At 39.9% G+C, this 24958-nt stretch overlaps 1 protein-coding gene across 6 annotated transcripts in view; it reads left to right on the forward strand.

Annotated features, from left to right (window-relative positions):
• cep162 (centrosomal protein 162) overlaps positions 1 to 24958 on the forward strand; it is a 181800-nt gene that overhangs the window by 24484 nt on the left and 132358 nt on the right. For 5 of the 6 annotated variants that reach the window (XM_069887444.1, XM_069887448.1, XM_069887446.1 and 2 more), the window contains 3 exons: positions 1450 to 1636; positions 4558 to 4634; positions 16974 to 17110. In XM_069887444.1, the coding sequence (XP_069743545.1) occupies positions 1450 to 1636; positions 4558 to 4634; positions 16974 to 17110 (401 nt within the window). Of the gene's footprint in view, positions 1 to 1449; positions 1637 to 4557; positions 4635 to 16712; positions 16831 to 16973; positions 17111 to 24958 lie in introns of those variants that run through there. The other variant, XM_069887450.1, reaches the window with a different exon arrangement.

Consider the following 24958-nt stretch of genomic DNA (forward strand, 5'->3'; position numbering starts at 1 on the left):
TGCAACTAGCTAGTAGATGTTACCATAAATCCTGCTGTCTCCTAGTGACACCTTGTTTCAAGGTTAGCTAGCTCTCTCTGCATTTTTGAGATAAGATGGTCAGTTTTGAATTTTCTTGGTTCTGTGAAGATGGAGGGTCTTCGGATAGACTGAAAACTTTTATTGACTGTTTTAAGTATCATTTTAAGTATTAAGCGTATACAGAGCCGTTGTCATACCCACACTCCTGTTCGGCTCCGAATCATGGGTCCTCTACCGGCATCACCTACGGCTCCTAGAACGCTTCCACCAGCGTTGTCTCCGCTCCATCCTCAACATCCATTGGAGCGCTTTCATCCCTAACGTCGAAGTACTCGAGATGGCAGAGGTCGACAGCATCGAGTCCACGCTGCTGAAGATCCAGCTGCGCTGGATGGGTCACGTCTCCAGAATGGAGGACCATCGCCTTCCCAAGATCGTGTTATATGGCGAGCTCTCCACTGGCCACCGTGACAGAGGTGCACCAAAGAAAAGGTACAAGGACTGCCTAAAGAAATCTCTTGGTGCCTGCCACATTGACCACCGCCAGTGGGCTGATAACGCCTCAAACCGTGCATCTTGGCGCCTCACAGTTTGGCGGGCAGCAACCTCCTTTGAAGAAGACCGCAGAGCCCACCTCACTGACAAAAGGCAAAGGAGGAAAAACCCAACACCCAACCCCAACCAACCAATTTTCCCCTGCAGCCGCTGCAACCGTGTCTGCCTGTCCCGCATCGGACTTGTCAGCCACCAACGAGCCTGCAGCTGACGTGGACTTTTACCCCCTCCATAAATCTTCGTCCGCGAAGCCAAGCCAAAGAAAGAAGAAGAAGTATCTTTTAAGCATCATTTAATCGTATAAGTGTTGTAATGTCGTAACTAATAAGGATTAATAAATTGTGTAAAAATTCAACTGCAACTTTAGTACAGACTTTCTTGAACGAGTCATAAACAAGGACATTTCAATCTCTCCAAGTGACTAAAAAGGAAGATAGACATGACCATCACACTTCTTCCCTATAAATTAAATATCAATCATAAAATCTGATGAAAAGTCATTGACCTCAAAAGTTTACAGAGCACAAGTAAGAAAGAATCAGTTTCCCTGACAACGGATTCTACTTTTTCTATTTAGAGCAATGATAAAAGGATGGATCTGATGTTTGTGTTAAAAAGTAAACCACTTTTACATTTGCAGTACGTGTTTTGGAGCATTCTTCCTTGGAGCAGGTGCAACTACATGAGAAGCTGCTATTTTTTGCTATAAAATGATCACAGCTATTTGCTGAATAAAATTGGAAATGTATTTTTGCTGACCTAATTAGCATGTCTAAATATATGCCCTGTATCATACTTGGTGTAATTTACATAAAATGATTACTCAGATCCAGTTTTATAGTCTTCAGTGGAGGTTATTTTTTTAATTTATAGACTCTGTTATGGCATCAGGGCCTGCACAAAATACCTTTGGAGGTGGACTGGATACACTCGAAGAAGAAGAGGAGAAAAAACAGTTTTTTGCTAATCTTGAGAAGGAAGCTTCTTCTACGATTGACTATTCCAGACTAAACAAAGAACTTGAATCAACAGGTTCAACACCTATAAGTGCATTCAATCAGTAAGTTGGATCTCTTGGGTGAATTGAAAAATTTCTGACATTTGCATGAATTTTGATAAATATATCCTTTTTTTTCAAAAAGGTTGAAATTCCTGTTTTCCCAACGTTCTCATAGTTAACATCAATGTCACATAAACTACATTTTAAAACCATTGTTCTGTAATGTTTGCATGAACCCAAGAAATAGAAATTAAAGTAGGTCATTTGCTTCTTTCTGCCAGTTGTGGTATTCATAAGATCATGGCTAGTACTTCAGTGCCAGGCTGCTGTATTTTATTCCTTAATTCCTTTGATAATTAAAACATCTATCAATCCCTTGAAAATACTCAGTGACCTCTTGGGAAAATAATTCCTTCTCTTTTGTCCTGAAAGGCAAAGATTCAAGGGGACTGTGGATCGGTAGTGCAGCAATCTCTCAAGGTTAACTTGCAGATTGAATTGAGTCACTAGTAAAGAAGGCAAATGCAATGTTAGCATTCATTTTGAGAGGGCTAGAATAGGAAGGCAAAGATGTAATGCCAAGATGTTACTCCAATCATATTTGGAGTGCTGCAAAAGGTTTTAAATTTAGACATATAGCATGGTAGCAGGCCATTTCAGCCCATGAGCTCATGCTGCCCGGTTAGATCAGTTGACCAACACTCCTGGTACGTTTTGAACAGTGGGAAGAAACGGATCCCCTGAAGAAAACCCATTCAGGCACAGAGAGAATGTACTAATTCCTTACAGACAGTGTGGGATTCAAAACCAAGTCCAAATAATCGCTGGCACTTTAAAGGCATTGCGCTAACTGCTACACCATCCATGCCACCTAATATCCATATCCAAGGAAGTACATTCTGTCATTGGAGAAGGTCTTGTGGAGGTTTATGAAAATGATCCAGGGATGAGAGGGTTAACATATGAAGAGCATTTGATGGCTCTGAGCCTGTACAAGCTGATGTTTAGAATGATGAGGGAGGTACTGTACCTCATCAAAATATCTGGAATATTGAAAGGGCTAGAAAGAGTGAAAGTGGAGAAGATATTTTCAGTTGTGGGAGAGTCCAAGACCAAAGGGCATTGCCTCAGAATAAAAGGACATCTGTTTAGAACAAAGAAGTTTCTGCAGTCAGAGGGTTGTGAATCTGTGGAAGTTCTTGCTATATATGACTATGGAGGGCAAGTCACTGAGTATATTTAAAGCTGAGGCATCTAATATTTTGAAGGAGAAGAATGGAGTTGAATGAAAAAATACATCAGCCATGATTTGAATGGTGGAGCAGACTTGATGGGCTGAATGGCCTAATTCTACTCCTGTCCCATGGTGTTCCGCTGCCTGGGACATCAAGACTTGTTGAATTATCTGACCATTAGAAAATAATCTACTACTCTATTCTGTCTACCAGAGTGCATGCCCATGAACTTCCCTATGCTGTATTTCATCTGCCACTTCTTTGTCCATTTTCCTAACCTATCCAAATCTCTCTGCAGACTCCCTATGTTGTCAATACTAACCATCACTCTACATATTTTAATATCACCTGCAAACTTGGCCACAAAGGCATCAGTTCAGTTATCTAAATTATTTGTAAATCATATGAGAAGTAGAGGTCCCTGCCAAACACTACTAAGTCACCAGCAGTCAGACAGAAAAGAGCTCCTTTATTCCCGCTCTTTTCTGAAACACAATGTAAAGGTTAAAAGCTTGTGTTTTTGATTCTTTGTTAATTTTGTGCCCACCTCTTTAATAGAACTATTATTTGTAGTGTTACATTATATCATAGTCACTATGGTATCATAACATCTTAACTTAGTTTTCTGAATTTGTTGATCAACCTTAAGAAATCTTTCCACATTCTGGTCCTTGCTTACCTTGTTAGTTGGGATCCCAGGGCTAGACTCAGCCATCTTGATTCCTGTGTGCATGTACAAGTCTTCAGTTGGCACATGAACGAGCCTTTGATTGGTTCGCGTATGGGAGTTCGGTTGGTGCATACACGAGAGTTAGGTGCACTAACGATATTGAATTCATACCCTTAACACTTGCGCGTGTGCTGACCGAACTCCAGTCCGTGAACCCATTGTGTATGCGCCTACCGAAGACTTCCGCATTTGCACAGGATCAAGCGGGCCGTGCCCAGCCCCAGGACCCTGGAGAACCGACTAACAAGTATGCATTTTTTGGCTCTTGCATGCCCTGTATCCCTGTTATAGTTTGTGAAATGCACCATAAACCATGTAAATGTTATATTTTTTTATAAATATGTCTTTTTTTTTAATTCAGTTATCCGTGGATGGTCGTAAGTCGCATAGGGTGTAAGTCAGGGACTACCTGTACAGACTGGCATCCCATTGGTCTCCTGAATTAAATGCTGTTCTACATATTAACTTTCTTTTATGTATTAGACGCCCAGTTTTTTTCTCTATTAGGTCAATAAGTTTAGCTACAGAAAGTTATAAACATAATTTATGAGAGAAATTCAGCAGTTCAAGAGGGTACTGTTCTGGAGCATTATGTCCAATAATAACCCCAAATTTTTCTATTTTTATTTTAGCCGCCAAATTATTTTGCTAGTCCTTCATTGCTTTATAGTTTTAAAGGTTCCGTTGTACTTGTTAGTTTCTTTAAAAAAAATCCATTTGATGATGTTCACTTTAAGGAAAATTGTGAGTGCTTGTGTTGTATATTTATGTAGATATCTAATTCTGTTGTATGCTTTACTTGTAAAGTGTAATTGAATATGTGATCATATACATCCCGCAGAGCCAAGAACTCTTGTGGGCAAATGTATGGAAAACTTAAGTGATTATGGGTATTGAATTAGTACAGAATAAGTTTCTGGGTGAAAATTGATGATGTGGTTGGCAGTTGCTTGTTTTCATTAATTTGTGGGATAGTTATGTAGTGCACTACTTTGCTTTTTCGATTTTACTTGTAGAAAAGAAGACCAGTTTGCAGTATTAGACAACGAGGAAACAAGGGGGGATGAGTCTCCAAGACCTAAAAGCATCACAGGTAACTTTAATAAAAATTAAAGGAGAGATAGGTATATGGATGTATGTGTGAATGAATTTCTTTTGAGAACATTACAAGCAAATTGCAAGTTGCAGCTAATATCTTGCAACTTAATTTCTCTTTTATCTTTTAAAAATGTGCCAATCTTATTGCTCAATAGCAGATGTTACAAAACATTTAAAAACTACAAAAAAAATCAGAGTAAATAAAATAGGAAAAAAAATTGTTCCAAGCATCACCAAGCTATGATCAGTAAAGTCTGAGATCTGTACTAAAGTTAAAGAAATGGATCAAATCATAGAAACATAGAAGATAGGAGCAGGAGTAGGTCATTCGACCCTCGAGCGTGCTCCGCCATTCAACGAGATCATGGCTGATCTTAAAGTTCAGTACCCCGTCCCCGCCTTCTCTCCGTAACCTTTAATACCCTTATACTGAAGAAATAGATCTAATTCCCTCTTAAATATATTTAATGAACCTGCCTCTACTGCACTCTGTGGCAATGAATTCCACAGATTCACCACCCTCTGGGTATAGAAATTCCTCCTCATCTCGGTCCTAAATGGTTTACCTCTTATCCTCAAACCATGGCCCCGTGTTCTGGATTTTCCCATCCTTGGAAACATCCCATCTGCATCCATTCTGTCCAGTCCTGCCAGAATTTTATAGGTCTCTATGAGATCCCCTCTCAATCTTCTAAACTCCAGCGAGTACAATCCCAATTTGCGCAATCTTTCCTCATAAGTCATTCCTGCCATTCCAGGTATCAGCCTGGTGAATCGCCTCTGCACTCCCTCCATTGTAAGAACATCCTTCCTTAGATAAGGTGACCAAAACTGCACACAATACTCCAGGTGGGGTCTCACCAAGGCCCTATACAGCAGCAGGAAGGTATCCTTGTTCCTATACTCAAACCCTCTTGATATGAAGGCCAACATACCATTTGCCTTTTTAACCGCCTGCTGTACCTGCATGCTCGCCTTCAGAGACTGGTGTACAAGTACCCCTAGGTCTCTCTGCACTTCCCCATCTCTTAATCTATTGCTATTCAAATAGTAATCTGCCCTCCGGTTTGTATTACCAAAGTGGATAACCTCACATTGATCCACATTGTAATGCATTTGCCATGTATCTGCCCTGTCCCTCAATTTATCCAAATCACACTGGAGCTTCCTGACCCCCTCTTCTGTGCACACAACCTCTCCTAGCTTAGTGTCATCTGCAAATTTGGAGATATTACATCCAATCCCCTCATCCAGATCATTAATGTAAATTGTGAACAGCTGGGGTCCCAGTACAGATCCCTGTGGCACCCCACTGGTCACCGCCTGCCACTCAGAAAACGAGCCATTTATCCCAACTCTGTCTTCTACCTGCCAGCCAGTTCTCAATCCACATCAATACTTTGCCCCCAATCCCATGAGCCTTGATTTTGTAAGCCAGTCGTTTATGCGGGACCTTATCAAAGGCCTTTTGGAAGTCTAGGTACACCACATCCACTGGCTCTCCCCCATCTATTTTACCTGTCACCATCTCAAAGAATTCCAATAGATTTGTCAAGCACGATTTACCTTTTGTAAATCCATGTTGACTCTGTCCGATCCCTTCTCTGCTAGTCATATGCTCCGCTATTACATCCTTAATAATGGATTCCATCATTTTGCCCACTACTGATGTAAGGCTCACCGGCCTATAATTCCCCGCTTTTTCTCTACCCCTCTTTTTAAATCAAAGGGGAGTGAAGAATGAAAATTGTATGCTTGCCTTCATCATAGAACCATAGAACATTACGCACACAAAAACATCCTACTAATCTGTGCCAAACTATTTTTCTGCCTAGTCCCACTGACCTGCAACCTATCATAGCCCTCCATACCCCACCCCCCACCTGTCCAAATTCTTCTTAAATGGGAAAATTAACCCCACATTCATCACTTGAGCTGGCAGCTCGATCCACACCCCCACCTCTCTCTATGAAGATATTCCCCCTAAACCTTTCCCCTTTTACCCTTAATTCATGTCCTCTGGTTTGTATCTCACCTACTGTTAGTAGAAAAAGCCTGTCTACATTTACTCTTGTCTGTACTCCTCATAATTTTGAATACCTCTATCAAATCTCCCCTCATTCTTCTCATGGAAAAAAAAGTCCTAACCTTTCCCTGCAACTCAGTTTCTGAAGTCCGGGCTGCATCCTAGTAAATCTTCTCTGCACTCTTTCTATTTTATTGATATCTTTCCTGTAGTTAGGTGACCAAAACTGCACACAATACTCCAAATTTGGCCTCATCAATGTCTGATACAACTTTACCATAACATCCCAGCTCCTATACTCAATACTTTGATTTAAGAAGGCCAATATGCCAAAAGATCTCTTTACAAATAGTGGGGGCTCTGACAGAAATACTTAAAATGTCACTAGCCACGGGAGAGGTGCCGGAGGATTGGAAGGGGAGCTCATGTTGTTCCATTATCTTTTAAAAAAAAAAATGCTCTAAAAGTAAGCCTGGTAATTATAGGCCTGTGAGTCTGACGTCAGTGATAGGGATTGATTAAGAGTAATCAACGTGGTTTTGTGCATGGTGGATCATGTTTAACAAATTTTGTAGTTTTTTGAGGTGATTACTAAAAAGGTTGACGAGGGAAGGCTATGCATGTTGTCTATATGGACTTTAGAAAGGCCTTTGACAAGGCTCCGCATGAGAGGTTAGGAAGGTTCAATGATTAGGTATTAATGTTGGTAGTAAAAATAGATTCAACAATGGTTGGATGGTAGATGCCAGAGAGTAGTGCTGGAAAATTGTTTGTCAAATTGGATGCCGGTGACTGGTGGAGGCCTCAGGGATCAGTACTGGGTCCATTGTTGTTTGTCATGTATATTAATGATCTGGATGATAGGGTGGTAAATTGGATTAGTAAGTATGCAGTGAATCCTAAGATTGGTGGTGTTGTGGACAATGAAAAATGTTTTCAAAGCTTGGAGTGGGGTATAGGACAGTTAGAAGAGTGGGCTGAAAGATGGCAGATGGAGTTTAATACTGATAAGTGTGAGGTGCTACATTTTGGTGGGATTAATCAGCAAAGGTCATAGATGTTAAATGGTAGATAATTGAGGGATGCAGTAGAACAAAGGGATTTAGGAATTGTGAAAGTGGAGTCGCATGTTGATAGGAAGTGAAGAAAGCTTTTGGTATGTTGGCCTTCATAAATCAGAGTATTGAGTACAGGAGTTGTATAAACGCATTGGTAATGCCAAATTTGGAATATTGTGTGCAGTTTTGGTCGCTGAATTATAGGAAGGATATAAATAAAATAGAGAGAGAGAGAGAGCAGAGAAGATTTATAAGAATGTTTCCTGGTTTTCAGGGTTCGAGTTACAGGGAAAAGTTAAAAAGGCTAGGACTTTATTCTCTGGAGGGCAGAAGATTGAGGGGTGATTTGATAAGGTATTTAAAATTATAAGGGTGACAGTAAATGTGGACTGGCTTTTTCCATTGAGAGTGGGGGAGATTCAAATGAGGGCATGGATTGAGATTGAGGGGGGAAAAGTTCAGGGGAATCATGAGAGGGAATTTCTTCACTATGAGAGTGGTGGGAATGCGGAATGAGCTTCTGGCCAAGTGGTAGATGCAGGCACGATTTTAATATTTAAGGAAAAGTTGGATAGGTATATGGATGAGAGAGGAATGGAAGGTTATGGGTTGAGTGCGGGTCAATGGGACTAGGTGGGAGAAGATGTACGGCATTGAATAGAAGGGCCAAACTGTCCTGTTTCTGGGCTGTAATTGTTATATGATAATACAACACTATCCACCTGTGACACCATTTTCAGGGAATTGTGTATCTGTTCTACTTCCCTGTTCTACTCTACTCCTCAATGCCCTACCATTCACTATCTACATACTTTCTTGGCTTGTCCTTCCAAAATGCAACACCTCACACTTGTCTGCATTAAATTCCATCTGCCATTCTTTCAGATAATCCAGATTTCTCTGTAAACTTTGAAAACCTTATTTGCTGTTCACACCTCCAATCTTTGTGTCATCTGCAAACTTGCTGCTCCAATTTACATTATCATCCAGATCATTGATAGAGATGACAAACAACAATGGTCCCAGCAGCAATCCCCAAGGCACACCACTAGTCATGGGCCTACAGTCTGAGCAGCAATTATTCCCCACAACTCTTGGCTTCTCACACATAGCCAATGTCGAATCCCTTTTACTACCTCACCTTGTATGTCAAACATCTGAAACTTTCTGACTAACTTCCCATATGGGACCTTGTCAAAAGCCTTACTATACTCCATTCAGACAATATTCACAGTCTTTCCTTCATCAACTTTCCCAGTGACCTCCTTGAAAAACTCGATCAAATTGGTTAAACGGTATATATCACATACAAAGCCATGTTGACTATCAGTCCTTGGCTATCCAAATTCTTGTATCTCTGATCTCTTGGAACACCTTCCATTAATTTAACTACTACTGACGTCAGGCTCACCAGCTTATAATTTCCAGGATTTGGAGCCTTTTAAAACAACATGAGCTACCTGCCAATCCTCCATACCCATTTCTGCCAGAGCCCCTACAATTTCTAAACTGGCCTCCTTCAAAGTCCAAGGGAATATCTTGTCATTCCCTGACAAGGTAGTCCCTCTTTACCAACTCTTATTTGCTTTAAGACAGCAAGCACCTAGGTACCATGACCTCACTGGTTTTTTTCCTAGTGTCCCTTGACTCTATGCCAGTTTCCTGAATAAATAGTGATGCAAAAAAATAAAACCCATTTAAGCTCTCTCCATCCCTTTTTGCTCCATACATAGCCAACCACCCTGTTCTTCAAGAGGATCAATTTTGTCCCTCATTCTCCTTTTGATCTTAATATATCTAAAAATTCTTAGGAATTTCCTCCACATTATCTGCCAAAGAGTTTGTTGATGTAATGGTAACATAACGACTTGAGAGGAGACGTGATAACAATAACTATTTACTACTATCTACAGGTAAGTGGGAGCTCTGTACATGGTGGCCGTACCGCGCATGGACCTCGTTGAACTCCAACCTGCCAATCTAGAGCTCACGCATGTGCAGACTGCAACATGATTGAAATGGGTGCTGAGCGACTGGTCTACTTCCATTTTCTTTAGTAACCCCAACGTAACAAAGTTCGCAAGTTAACATTACACAATGAACACAACTGATGTGAATTAGTCTTTGTACTTGGGGTTCAATTTACAGATGCACCCGGAGTGCATCCTGTAATGGCCTTCTATGGAGGTAGAGGCCTGTAGTACCTCAGCCTGAGAATATGCACTGTCTGTTATCTCAGGTGTGGCTACTGAGGTTGTACCACCATCTTTAGGCTCAAGTTCTGTGCTCTGGTACACAGTCTCGTCAGGATCGTGTTGAACTGGGATTGGCTCCCTTACAGGAAGGATGCGTCATCGGTTTCTCCTGTACAATTTCCCTTCCAATCAGACCAGGTATGACTTTGGCTCCTGGCAGCTTTCTTCGACCACAACAGTCCGGTTATAGCCCTGTGGAATTTGCATCATGATGACTTGTCAAAGGCTCGAGTGGTCAGCTCACCTTGTGGTAGCACTCCTTCTGTGACAGTCTTTTGCTCAACAGTTGGGCCTTAATCTCCTGTGGATTTCTCATTTGGGGCTCTAGAAGCTTCTTTGCCACAGGTAAGGTCGTGCATGTCTGTCTCAACATCAGTCTCTGCACTGGAGACCCAAGCATGGCGTTACAAGGGATGTTCCTCAGGTTAAGCAGATTGAGGAATACATTCATTTTCTCCTTCTAAGACTTCCATGAGCCGTTTTTCACTTCTTGCAGCTCTCTCAGCCAACCCATATTTTGGGTTGCTAGTGATGTGGGTGAAGTCCCACTCTGCTGTGAAGTCCTTACAATTTTGGCTCATAAACTGTCTACCGTTATTTGACAACAGGGTAACAGGATGTGTGGTGCTCCATGAACTGAGAAATGCCTTTTCAACTTCGCGATGACTGTTGTGGAAGCAGCATTACGTAACAGGTCTATTTTCTACCACCCTGGATACGAATCAACCAACACTAGGTATTGCTGACATCGCCATTTGAAAATGTCAGTTGCCACACTTGACCAATCTGGAACTGGATGAAGCTGTAATGGTTCCTTCTGCTGGTGTGGCTTAGTGCTGTTGCATATCGAGCAAGCTTGCACCTCTTGGTTGATGTTCTCGGTCATCCCAGGCCAAAAAACTGTCTCTCACCCTCTGTTTTGTTGCCTCTGCACCCGGATGGCCTCAGTGCAGGATGTTGACATAAGTCTTCTGCAATGAATTTAGAATCACAGCTCTCAGGGCTTTCATTACAATCCCTTCCTTGATGGGCAGCTCGTCACGGAACAGGAAGTAGGGGCACACTGCTGATGGCAGATTCGCTGCTTGTTTCGCCAATCACCCTTGATGAAAGTGCCAAGGGCCTTTCAAGTAGCGTCTTCTGCCGTGTGTCTCCTTAGCTCCTCTGGGTGAGACAAGGATATGTGAGTGACTGTCATTATATCAAAATTGTCCTCCTCCTCAACCAGTGGAGTCTCTGGGTGCATCTCTTTTCCCCACTTGTATACCATGGTGATATTGTATTTCTAAAGCCTGAGCATCATCCTCTGTAACCTTGCTATTGCTGCATGTATGGGCTTCTTCAATATTGTGACCAGGGGTTAGAGATCGATCTCTGTGGTCACTGGCTTACCATACATGTAGTTATTAAATTTGGAACAGGCAAAAACCACTGCAAATGATTCATTTTTGATTTGCTCATACTTGGTCTCTATCAGTGAGTGACTTCAAAGCATAGACCACTTGTTTTCCATCTTTCAAGCATGCTGCACCAAGCCCACACTGCGAGGCATCACAGGTCATTGTTACTGGCTTTTGGACGTCATAATACGACAAAACTGGTGGGCATGACGCATTTTTTAAAAGTGTCAAAAGCATTCCGCTGCTGCTCGTGCCAAGTCTCAATGGAGCCATGAATTCACTTGAGTTTGGGATGAACTTGCCCAGGTAGTTACTATACTGAAAAACTTCTGTAGGGCTACAACGTCTCCTGGCACCAGCATCTCACTGATTGCCTTAGTTTTCAAAAGGAGTTCTTGGCATCTCGGACTGAGAGTATAGTTGTGCCAGCCATATGTCTATTAATCTTTTCCACAGTGCGCTTTGAATGGTGTGGCTCTTCAGGGCTGTGTTGAGGTCCCACGGATTAATGCATATCCGGATTTCTTGCTCGTCCTTCTTGTTGGTGGCTACCATGGAGGACACCCATTTGCTCAGGTCTGAAACTGGAGTAATTACACTCAGCTCCTGCATTCTGTCTAGTTCGGCCTTGACTTTGTCCTTCATGGCCACAGGTATGTGATGCACTGGATGAACCACAGGTCTTACTTTCGGGTTGAACCTCATTAAATACGTTACTTGCACCCTCCCAAGCTCATCTGAGGATAGATTGCTGTATTGCGAGAAAATTTTCTGCAATAAATCGTCTACTAAACGAGACAAGTCCCATGTCCATACACGCACTTGGGACAAGCAGAGGCAGAACATCCTCGTAGACAGCGAAGAACATCTGTAAATGTAACTGTCTTTGTAGGTAGCACCACTGCTTCACCATGCCAGTGGCTTTGATCTTGCTGCCCCTGTATGCCACTAGTCTTGTTGACGATGCATGGCTTGATCTTTCCCCTTTTAGTCGACTGAATGTCTTCTCCGACATGACATTGCACTTGTCTCCTGTGTTGACCTTCATTTCTGCTGCCATGCCATTGATCTTTATGGTTAAGAAAGCTTTAATTTTTCCCCTTATCCATGTCTCTCTTGAGTCCACTGCCATCCACAATGTTAGCTCATCAACAAAATATATTTCTTCTGTGTTGATTTCGTTCTCTTCAGGCTCTAGCTGGTCAATCGTCCTTCTAGGTCTAGGCTTAATATTGATTTGCTGTCAGGATCAGCAGAATCTTTTGAAATGGTTCCACTTTCTGTAGGCTCAACACTGCTGGCCAAAAGCTGGACACATTTTCTTTTTCGCTGCATGGTTACCTCTGCAGTTGTTACACTTTGTAATGAACTATTAAGTGGTTTGGTCTGGCTGGCTCTTCCAACATTGTTTCTTTGCAGTTCTCCCCTGGACTGCATCAACACTCATGGTAGGCTGCTGTGGAGAGGGTAACTTCTTACTATTCTCTTCATTCATTTCATAAATCAGACAGGTCAAGATGGCCTTCACTAGCATTAAGTTACTGTGTGCAGAAGCACCTTCCTCATGCTGTCATTATAAATGCCACAGACCAGCCTGTCTGATTCGGTCCTCACAGAGCATTCCAAAGTTGCAGGTCTTTGCTCTTTAAATCTCTGATGTATGAATTCATCGATTTACCAAGCTTTTAATCTTTTGTATTAAATTTGTGCCTTTCCATCGTGATATTTGTCTATGGATTGCACATTTCTCCAAATTACTTTTTCAAGTACACAGGGCCCTCTCTTGATTCTGCCAGACTGAGAATCAGTTCCCCTTCTCACACTTCACTTGCATAAACAAATGATCTCTCCCTCTCTATGGCTTCCGGACCCCCCAAATTTAATAAAATGTACGCTCTGGTGTGGGCTATGAGCCACCACAATAAATATATCATACTCTTGCTTGAAAATAAGCCAGCTCTCAGCAACGTTACCCTTGAGGATGAGTGGGTCAGGTCGTCTAAATCCATCTGCCGTGGACCTCTTGCAATGTGGTACTGGTTCCTCACTTGCAAGTTGACCAGGAAACCTCACGCTCGGGACGTTCACCATCCCACTTCTGACACCATGTTTGTCGATGTGGTAGTAACAACATGATTTGAGAAGAGAGGTTATAACAACAACTATTTAGTACTATCTACAGGTAAGTGGGAGCTCTGAGCATTGTGGCTGTACTGTGCATGGACTCCATTGAACTCCAGCCTGCCAATCCGGAGCTCACGCTTCTGCAGAACTCTACCGCGAGTATAATGGCTGCAACGCAATTGCAGTGGGTGCCGAGCGACTGGTCTACAGAAAGCAGCCTCATGTCTTTTAGCTTTCCTGATTTATTTCTTGAGATTTCTTTTGCAATTTTTCTCCTCAATTACTTCAATTGCTCTGTGTAGTCTATATACATCTCTCTTTCGAACCAGATCCCCAATGTCCCTTGAAAACTAAGGTTCTCTGTGTCTGTTATTTTTGCCTTTAATCCTGACAGGAACATACAAACTCTGTGCTCTCAAAATTTCACCTTTGAACAGCTTTGCCCGAAAGCAACTTATCCCAATCCACGCATTCTAGATCCTTTCCCATTTCCTCAAAATTGGCCAATCAGACAAACCATTGAGTATAAAATAATGAAGTTATGTTGCTGTTTGATAAACTTGTTAAGCTGTATTTCAAGTAATATGTCCAATTCTGTTAGTCCCATTACAGGAAGGACATGGAAGCTTTGGAAAGGGAATAGAAGATATTTATTAAGATATTTATTGCATTAGAGGGTATGCACTATGGGGAGAGGATGGACAGACTTGGGTTCTTTTCTCTGGAATATCAGAGGCTGAGAGAATATCTGATACAAGTTTAGAAAATTAGGAAATCCCAATGGTAAGCTTGGAAAAATCACCTATTATCAATTGGCATCTTAGCGCTTCATGGATTTCTGTAATAGCTGAACTATATGATGTGGGAGGTCAGATGCCTTATGTTATCCTTTCCTCCTTGTTGTCGGATTACCCAAAGCCACCTGCATTCCATGATACTGTCACGGTTTTGCTGACTTCACTAAAATTTAGAAAATTTGCCTTTAATATTTTGTATCTCTGGACATTTTTTAAACCGTAATTTAACTATGTATTTCTTTTCAATCCTTTTTATTGGTGTTTATAATAAATATTTTTCAATGAAGAAAAGGGAACAAAACTGAAAATACAAAACTGAGAGAGAGAGAGATAGAGATAAAACCTAACAGTATAAAATTCGGTCCCCCCTCCACTGCACTGGATGAAGACAGAAAAGACATCAAAAATATATATTAAAAAGAAATACCTAACTTTATTAAAAAAGAAAACGAATCCAAAAAAAATTGAGCATCTTATCCTGACGGTCACATATATTTTGTAGCTTTTGATTCATAATGTGAATCCAAAAACAAAGGTAAGACTATATCTCATCTGGAAGAGTACATCTAATCACATTAAAAACATTTACATCAAATGAAAATAAGACACAAAAGGTCACTATTATTCTTCAAATTTCTCCAATGAATCTAATACATGATATCTAATTTTTTTCTTAACTTAAATAGGACATAATATTGAAACATTGTTGGAGGTCTAGAGTCTTTGGAGTAATATGGCTCTTCTAGCCAACAATGTAGCGAAAGCCACAACACATTGCACAGGTACAGAAAAACTCCCTATGTCTGGTTCAATAACTCCAAAAAGAACAGTTATTGGATTGGGTCGTAGCTGCAACTGAAATACAGTTGAAAAGATGGTTAAAAAAAAATTTCCAATAGATTTCTAAAGATGGACAAAACCAAAACATGTGTGTTAATGTAGCAATATCAGATTTGCTTCTGTCACAAATAGGATTAATATTAGAAAACTATATATAACCATATAACAATTAGAGTACGGAAACAAGCCATATTGGCCCCTCTAGTCTGCACCGATTTAAGTGATCTCCTCTAGCCCCACCTACCTGCTTCCTGTCCATAACCCTCCAATCCCCTCACATCCATGCACTTATCCAGGCTTCTCTTAAATGACAAAATTGACCCAGCTGCAACCACCTCTTCTGGAAGGTCACCCACCACTCTCTGAGTGAAGAAGCTCCCTCTCATGTAACTTCTCAACTTTTTCCCCCTAACCCTTAACTCATGACCCCTCATTCCAATCTCATCTATCCTCAAGGGGAAGAGCCTATTCACACCTACTCTATCTATCACCCTCATAATTTTAAATACCTCTATCAAATCCCCCCTCAACCTTCTATACTCCAATGAATAAAGACCCAGTCTACCCAATCTTTCTCTGTATTCTATATACTGCAATCCAGACAACATTTTAGTAAATCTTCTCTGCACCTCCTCTACCTTATTGATATCCTTCCTATAATTTGGGGACCAGAACTGCAGACAGTATTCCAAATTTGGCCTCACCAATGCATTGAACAGTCTCAATATCACCTCCCAGCTCTTGTATTCTATGCTTTGATTTATAAAGGCCAGCAGGCCAAAAGCCTTCTTTACCACTCTATCCACATGAGAATTCACTTTCAAAGAACGATGAACCGTTATCTCTGTTCCCCTGCATTCCTCAATTCCCTCCCCTTCACTGCATGTGTCCTGTTGTGATTATTCTTCCCAAAATGAAGCACTTCACACTTACCTACATTAAACTCCATCTGCCACCTTTTAGCCCACCCTTCTAAGCAGTCCAAATCCTTCTGCAGTCCCCGAAAACCATCTTAACTATCCACGACTCCCCCCTATTTTTGTATCGTCCGCATATTTACTAACCCAATTTACCACTCCATCATCCAAATCATTAATGTAATTGACAAACTTCAAGGGACCCAACACCGATCCCTGAGGCATACCGCTCATCACCAGCCTCCATTCTAATAGACAATTATCCACCATGACTCTAGCATCTACCTTCTAGCCACCATTGAACTCATCTGACTATCTCAACATTAATACCTAGCGTCTGAACCTTCCTTACTAGCCTTCCATGTACAAGACAGCTTATCTTTGGGCATGTGAACATGATGCACCACTTTGAATTGGATTAATGAAACTATGTATTTCTTAGGAATACATTAACAAGCAATGCAAGATATTTGCATCAGGAATGCAGTCAAAAACCTGACTAGCAGGATCTATGTTTATGTTGATTTTGAACTAGAACCGTGGGTTGTGTTTAAATTTACATAATAAATGACAAATTATTTTTTAATCCTATTGGGAAATTAAAATTCATTGTCATTATGAATAATGCATCTAGATCTTACTTGTCTGATCTTCAGTGTGATCTAGGAAGTCGTGTAGTAGTTCCTACAGCTGAATGGGAGAACAGTTTATGGGATGCTGCAACCAAGTTTATGTTAAGATATTCAGCTAATTCCATTGCAAGGCTGGAAAAAGGTATCCTTTAAACAAAGTATAAATTGTTTACTACTTGGTTGGACAAATCCTTTAATTGACAAACATTTTGATTTAGAAATGTTTTCACTTATATAGTATGCATAATATTTGCCTGCAGAATAAATGTTCTAAATTTTGGATAGGTTCAAGAAACTATATTGAAGATTTTGAAGAGGGTTCTAATAAATTTGGAAGTGAAGAATATGAATCAAATGATGATTTAATGAAAGCCAAATGTAGTCGAGAAAGTATTGAAGATGCAAGCGAGGCCAAAAAACAGGTAATCACATAATATACATGATTAATTACTGTGAAGGGTTATCAAATGCTTTAGGTTGGGTATTTTGTTTTATTTTGGTAAGTGCTTGGTATAGAAGGCTGAAATTGCTCATGTCTGTTCTTTTGTACAGGGTAGTAAAATGCATTTCTGTGAAGCTTATCGGACAAAGAGTAATCTTCCGTTGATGCCATTCCAAAATGCCTTCTCTTTGTTATTTGGGAACCAGTAATGCTAAGAGTAAGGTTATCATGGGCCCATTAATCCAGTTTTCACTGCATAATATGTACTAATCCTTATGAACTTTTTCTAGTATTTTACACTTTCTGAGGGAAGCAATAAACTAGGTTAAAAGGCAGAATAATCTAAATGGAATGAATTGGCCACTGCTGAGTGTGGCTAAATAATGAAAAACCCTTATCTGAAATACATGGGACCAGAAGTGTTTCAAATTTTGGAATAATACGATGTTGTGTTTTGATTAAAAGTATACAGTACACTTTTATTTCTTTTCAACATGATAATGTTGCTGGTCATGTTGCTCTCAAATGTGGCATTTTAGATGGAGAGGAATTTCAGATTTTACATGAAAATAATGTTTTGTACTTCATTAATTCAGAACTATTTCAGCTATTTTACCATCAGTCATTTTCAAAAATGTCTTTATACTACTGTGACAGAAATGTTATTAATAATCTTTAGTTATAATATATATATATATTGATAAAGTTATTTTGTGGGTTGGATTCAGGGGCACACTTACAGATAAACAATTACACTCAGAAAGAAACCAGTTTTGGAATCACAAGGTCTGGTAAACAACCCAATAAACTAGAAGTGTTTGTTCATTGAAATATCTAGGATAATGGGGTTGCTCAAGGACTCTTTGCTTGTTAGATTCGAAACTCAGATGGCATCTGTTTAAACAAAGCAGTCTTTTGCTTGTGGTCAGCAGACAATTTGGAACCATATTGCTGCCTTGAACTTTTGGAAGAGATAAACTTCAAACAGAAGGCAGCAGTGAGGTCATGTCAAGTGATTATGCCATTTCAAGAGGCATCTTTAATATTACTGAACCAAAAACATCTGGGGTCAGAAATGCCATAATATTCTGTGAGTAACAGACTGACAGTGACTCCAGAAGGGATGACACTTTGCTGCTTTTCTTGGTCAAGAGAGAAATTGCAGAGCAGTGCTGCGGTAGCATTTTAAATAGCCACTTGTGACTGTAAGAAAGCAAGATCATTCTTGTTTCTGGATCATAACCATTGTAATAGTTACTTTGTCAGACTCATACCTGAGTTTGTGAAATCATTGTGGAAGTAAACACAAGTTCTGTAACCTCCATACAAAAGGGGGAAATCAGTTTGAAGAAACAATTCTCTGAAAACAACTCTACAAGAATTTTGTGAGTTCTGAGGTCTGATGACTCACGCCTACTCCTTAATTATTTTTCAGCAACAATTTAAAGAATCTGAGTTTCAACACAAAGCTGACTGAACTTTAAATATTGATTCTTTTTACAATCGTGCCTAATCTGTAATGGTTTTTGCCATACACACGCACACATAGTAGGGTTAAGTTTAGAGTTAAGTAAGAAGTGCCTTGTTTTTAATAAAAATTATTGCCTTGAATATACCATTGTCTTGTTGAATTTCTATTGCTGCTGGTGTAGTACGTAACAACCACAGAGCAGAGAATAAGCAAAATAGACAGTGAGTAATGCACGTAGGTCTGGAGTGACAATAGTTGGTAACAAACTGGCACCAACAGAGCGACAGAGCCCCATGTGGGCAAGTGATGTCAGGTGTGGAATTTTCCACTTGTGGAATCCTGTCAGTGCTCAAAAAGTTTTGGATTTTTGTACTCAACCTGTGCTATCTTTTCTCTTTGAAGATTGAATATAAACATATGGTTTCAAGTTACTGATGGTGCTTTGAAATTCATAATATTCAAATTCCAACTAGTTACATTGCAGAGTTGATTTGGTATAGATACTGAAAATTATGGGTCAAATTGTGATGGATCCAACCAGCTGCCACAATCTAATGCTCATGGTGCACTCCCAGCTGCCATAACTTTGTAAGGACATGGAAGACTGGCAAAGAAGATTCTCTCTCCCAGAGAGTGCTCTTTCAAAGCAGTGACTTGGTCTTAAGAGATGTGGCCAATCCCCGGGTTCAGAAAGTTCGGGCAACATTTTGTTTCATGCTTTTTCAAGGACTGAGTGTTGCAGGTGGCACCAAAGGTACAGTATCACTGGTGTTAATGGGAGAGGACAGGATCATTGGAGAAAGAATGGAGTTGAGGAGGAAGAAATAAATTTGATGTGGCAAGAGCAATCTGAAACAGTGGGTCTGCAAAAAGAGTCTTGCCTGTGGACATTTGGCAAGAAATAGAAGTTTGTGGATTGAAGAATACAAAACAGGAAGCTGTGGGGCAAAGTGGCTACCTGGGAGACAATTGGCTGATGTTCAGTAGTTTGGACATGGTCCAGAGTGAGGTATGAAGATAAGTGTGAGAGTTGACATTTGATCTCTGGATCAGTTCAGTGGACATTTCAACAGTCTTCATGATGATATTAGGATTTAATGATATGTCTGTTGCCAACAAGAAGGATATAATGAAGAGAAAAGGCCAGGGTGGATTGGGAATTCTGGAGTCTGGAGAAAGGGACCACAGTCTGATGAAGACTCCAGGCTAAAACAATGGACCCAGAGAAGGAAGAATTCAATGTACCGTCAGATCAGAAATCATGTGGAGGTACTAACCCTATTTTCCTAAAATGCACCACCTTACATTTACCAGATTATTGCTGTCATTGTTCTGCCCTTTTTACCAATTCCTCACCAATTGGCATCACATCCAGCATGACAAAATTAGACCATAGAACCTGGATGCTGTGTTCAACACACGGAGCAGGTGATGTCCAGCTCCAGCTTTTACTTGCCTTGCTAACTAATTGATTGATTGTTTTTTTTAAAGCTGCTTATTATCACTTGAATTGCATTTTCGAAATCAATGAAAGTGGAGTTCCTTGAAGTTCACTTAATTAGTCATCTATTGTGGACATTCAACATCTCCACTTGTCAGGAAGGGGCAACAGTGACTGCATTTGCTGAGAAGACTGAAGCAGGCAAGGTGACCAGCCACCATTCTATCAACCTTCTATAGGAGCTCTTTTGAGAGTGTCCTGGCTGGCTGTATCACAGTGTGGTACAGTTGGTGCAAAGAAATGGATCAGTGGTCAGTCCATAGGATCATAATAATGACAGAGGGGATCACTGGAGTCTCCCTCACCCCCCGCCCCCACCCCCATCCATCAACGTGATCCATCAGGATCATTGTCTGAAAAGAGCATGCAAAATCATTGAGAAACCCTTCCACCCTACACACAGCATCTTTCAACGGCTCCCATCAGAGAAGAGATATAAGACTATCAGAGCCAGCACCCCCCAGGCTGAGGAACTGCTTGTTCATACAGGCAGTGAGAATGCTGAATGACCAAGGGAACTGCTCACACTAACCATCTGAATCTCTCATATTCATGAAACTATCTATTTATACTTTAATACTTTACCTGCTTATGTATTTGTTTGTCTGTATGTGTGTTATGTCTTGTATTTTGTGAGTTTTACACTAAGGACCGGAGAACACATCTTCATCAGGTACCTGTACAATCAAATGATAATAAACTTAACATGGTCAAATAGAGCTGATTGCTTGTTTTTTTTTTTGGAAAAAAAATTCTCACATTTTCCTTTATTCTTCAGATTTTTTTTTATGTACACCTTTATACGCATTTTCATTTTCTGAATATTGACATTGTTGGAGAGTGACAATAATAGTTCTTTAAAACTCTAACACAGATTCTCAGGATTAAATTAGAACCATGCCCTTTTATTGCTTTGTTTGGTTATTCTCTAGAAGAGAGGATTCCTTGAATTCAATTCAAAAAAGAATTGTAGCAATTACTTCAGTGGTGGCCAGAAGAGCACTTTTGATAAGATGGAAAGACAGCATACCACCAAGTCATAGGTAATGATTATAGGATGTTATGTCTTGGTTTTTTTGAGAAAATTAGATATAATGTTAAATAGTTCAAGGTTGAATCTCCGATGTCCGAGAGCCGATACTCGATTCTTTACAATTTATTCGCTGGTGACTGTGTTTAGTGGGAGGGGTTAGATTAGTATGTTTTTTTTTTAATTTTGTTCTTATTTTTGTTTTTCCTACAACTAAAACAGATTGTTCTATTGAAAGAGAGGGTTGGTATGAGAACGCAGCCTTGCTTCACGCCATTGTTAATGGAGAAGGGTTCAGAGAGCTCATTGCTGTATCTGACCTGACCTTGTTGGTTTTCGTGCAGTTGGATAACCATGTTGAGGAACTTGGGGGGGGGGGGGGGCATCCGAGGAGCTCTAGTATTTGCTACTCACGGTGTCGAAGGCTTTGGTGAGGTCAACAAAGGTGATGTAGAGTCCTTTGTTTTGTTCTCTGCACTTTTCTTGGAGCTGTCTGAGGGCAAAGACCATGTCAGTAGTTCCTCTGTTTGCACGAAAGCCGCACTGTGATAATCACAATATATATCTCAATATTAGTAAATGAGGTGAAAGTCTCATAAGGATTTTTCACTTTTTTAGAAAATTATATGTGTATAATTCATATTCTGTATTGCATTATATAAAAGCTATATAATTAATTAATATCACCTTTAAAAAAACTAAACCCTCCCTACCTCATAACCCTTTATTTTTCTTTCATCCATGTGCATGTTTTAAGAGTCTCTTAAATGCCCCTATTGTTCCAGCCTCTTTCACCACCCTGGGAATGCATTTCAGGCACCCATAACTCTGTATGTGTGTGTGTTTTTGTGTGTGTGAGAGAAAATAAAACTTCCCCTTGATATCTCCCCTGAACCTTCCTCCCTTCACTTAGTACAGATGTCCTTTGCCCTTTCCTACAATTACCCCAGGAAAAAGGTGCTGGCTGTCAATCTTGCAGACATCTTATTAAAGTCAGCATTCATCTTTTTCACTCCAAAGAGAAAAGTCTTGCATCATGTCACGTTCTCCAATCCAGGCAACATCCTGGTAAATCCCGTATGCACCTTCTCCATTGGTTTCTCATCTTCCTGTAATGAGGTTACCAGAACTGAATACAATATTCCAAGTGTTGTCTAACCAGAGTTTTATAGAGCTGGATTGTTATCTTTCAACTCTTTAACTCAATTCCCTGACGAATGAAGGCCAGCACACCATTGGCCTTCTTAACTACCCTATCAATCTGTTCAACAATGTTGAAATAACTGTGGATTTGGATTTCATTGACCCTCTGTTCTTCCACAATGTTAAGTATCCTACTATTACCATATACATTACTCTGCCTTCACTTTTGACCTTCCAAAATGCATCACCTCACACTTATCTGGATTGAACTCCACCTGCCACTTTTCTGCCCAACTCTCCATCCTATCTATATCCTATTGAAACCTACAACAACCTTCAACACTATTCACAGTACCTCCAAATAAGGAATTCACCTACTCTTCAAACTTAGTACTTTAAATTGGCAGAAACCATCTTTGTTTAGTCCTCAAGCACAACTGAGAGCACTTAGTTGCTTTTCCATTTAATTTTTCCACCACACTTTCACTCTGACTTTTTAAATATTTTATTTAATATTCCATATATACAGTAACTACAATTATTATAATACTCCAGATATCAAAAAGAACAAATTAAATACATACACAATGGTTCCTCCCCAAAAGAAATTAACAAACTGAAAAAAAAATTCGATAGGTATTAAAAGAAAAGAGAAAAGCAAGGAAAAAGGTCTTTAGATTGCAGAGAGATGTCGTGCAGTACAAATCATCAGTTCTAAGATAAACACACAGGAGAATTCTGCAGGGCTAGAGGGATAAAAAGGACATGACTACAAATTTAATTCATTATTTGAGTGTACGGGTACCAAATTTGTAAAAGCAGAGTATTTATTTCCCAAATTATAAGTAGTTTTCTTTCTAAAAGAATACACCTTGGCATAGTTAAAGATGTGTCCAATTTCCAAATAATTGCAGTACATTTTCTTGCTACTGCTAATTTAACAAATATCAATTGATAAATTGATAATTTCAATTTAGGAGTTGTGCCTTCAATATTTTCTAATAAAAATAAATCAGGACTTGGTAGAAAATGAACTCCTGTAACTTGTTCCAATAAGTTACATATAGTCACCCAAAAAAGGTCTCATATTGGTACAAGATCATGTTGAATGTATAAAACATCCTACATCTTCACCACACCTAAACCATTGATCTGATAAATCTAATTTCAATCTATTCACCTTCTGTGGTGTAAGATATAATTGTAAAAAATTGTATTAAACTATACTATAATCTTACATTTGATAGTATTAGTCATACAATCCCTACATAACTTTTCCCACATTTGTTGATCTATTGTAATTTTCAAATCTATTTCCCATCTCTGCCTAGATGATCCTAATTTAAGAGTTCTTGCTTGTAATAATAAATATATCAAAGAAATAAAATTTTTAACAATCCCACTCATAATAAATTCTACCTCAGTACAGCTAGACAGAAACTTTGTTGGTCCTAACATATCACTCAAATATGCTTTTTAACTGAAAATAATTTTAAAAAGATATTATATGGTATATAATATTTATTTCTCAATTGCTTAAATTACATTAATTGACTTATTTCATAACAATCTTCAACATTAACAATCCCTTTGCGGTTCCTTATACTTAAGAACTGAATATCTCTTGAAAAAAATCAAAAGAGAATTAATCAGTGCCATTTTAAGTGATATAAATCCTCCATTAATATCCTGATTTATTTTATTCCAAATATTAAGCAAATGTTTCAATAATGGTGTCTCTTTGACAGCAACTAAGCATTCCAATTCCCACTTACATATAAATTGTTCTGCTTTTTTCTATTTTTATTTATTCAGTTCTATATTAACCTAGCCAGTTTTTTATTTTCAAAAAAAAAGCATGAAATCTTGTCTGTGCTGCTCGATAGTAATTCTGAAAATTAGGAGGCTATAATCCTCCAAATTCGTATTTCCATGTTAACTTCTCAATAGAACGCTTTGCCTTTTTTACCTTTGCAAAGAAATTTCCTTATTTGCTTATTTAATTCGAGAAAAAATGTTGAGGTATTAATATTGATTATGTCTGAAAAAGATATTGTACCTTTGAAAATACATTCCTTCTTCTTTCTTCTTCTTTGGCTTGGCTTCGCGGACGAAGATTTATGGAGGGGTATGTCCACGTCTGCTGCAGGCTCGCTGGTGACTGACAAGTCCAATGCGGGTCAGGCAGGCACGGTTGCAGCGGTTGCAGGGAAAATTGGTTGGTTGGGGTTGGGTGTTGGGTTTTTCCTCCTTTGTCTTTTGTCAGTGAGGTGGGCTCTGCGGTCTTCTTCAAAGGAGGTTGCTGCCCGCCGAACTGTGAGGCGCCAAGATGCACGGTTGGAGGCGATATCAGCCCACTGGCAGTGGTCAATGTGGCAGGCACCAAGAGATTTCTTTAAGCAGTCCTTGTACCTTTTCTTTGGTGCACCTCTGTCTCAGTGGCTAATGGAGATCTCACCATAGAACATGATCTTGGGAAGGCGATGGTCCTCCATTCTGGAGACGTGACCCACCCAGCGCAGTTGGGTCTTCAGCAGCATGGATTCGATGCTTGCGGACTTTGCCAGCTCGAGTACTTCGATGTTGGTGATGAAGTCATTCCAATGAATGTTGAGGATGGAGCGGAGACAGTGCTAATAGAAGCGTTCTAGGAGCCGAGGTGATGCCGGTAGAGGACCCATGA

The sequence above is a fragment of the Narcine bancroftii genome, chromosome 6, assembly GCF_036971445.1.
Source record: "Narcine bancroftii isolate sNarBan1 chromosome 6, sNarBan1.hap1, whole genome shotgun sequence".
Lineage (NCBI taxonomy): Eukaryota > Metazoa > Chordata > Chondrichthyes > Torpediniformes > Narcinidae > Narcine > Narcine bancroftii.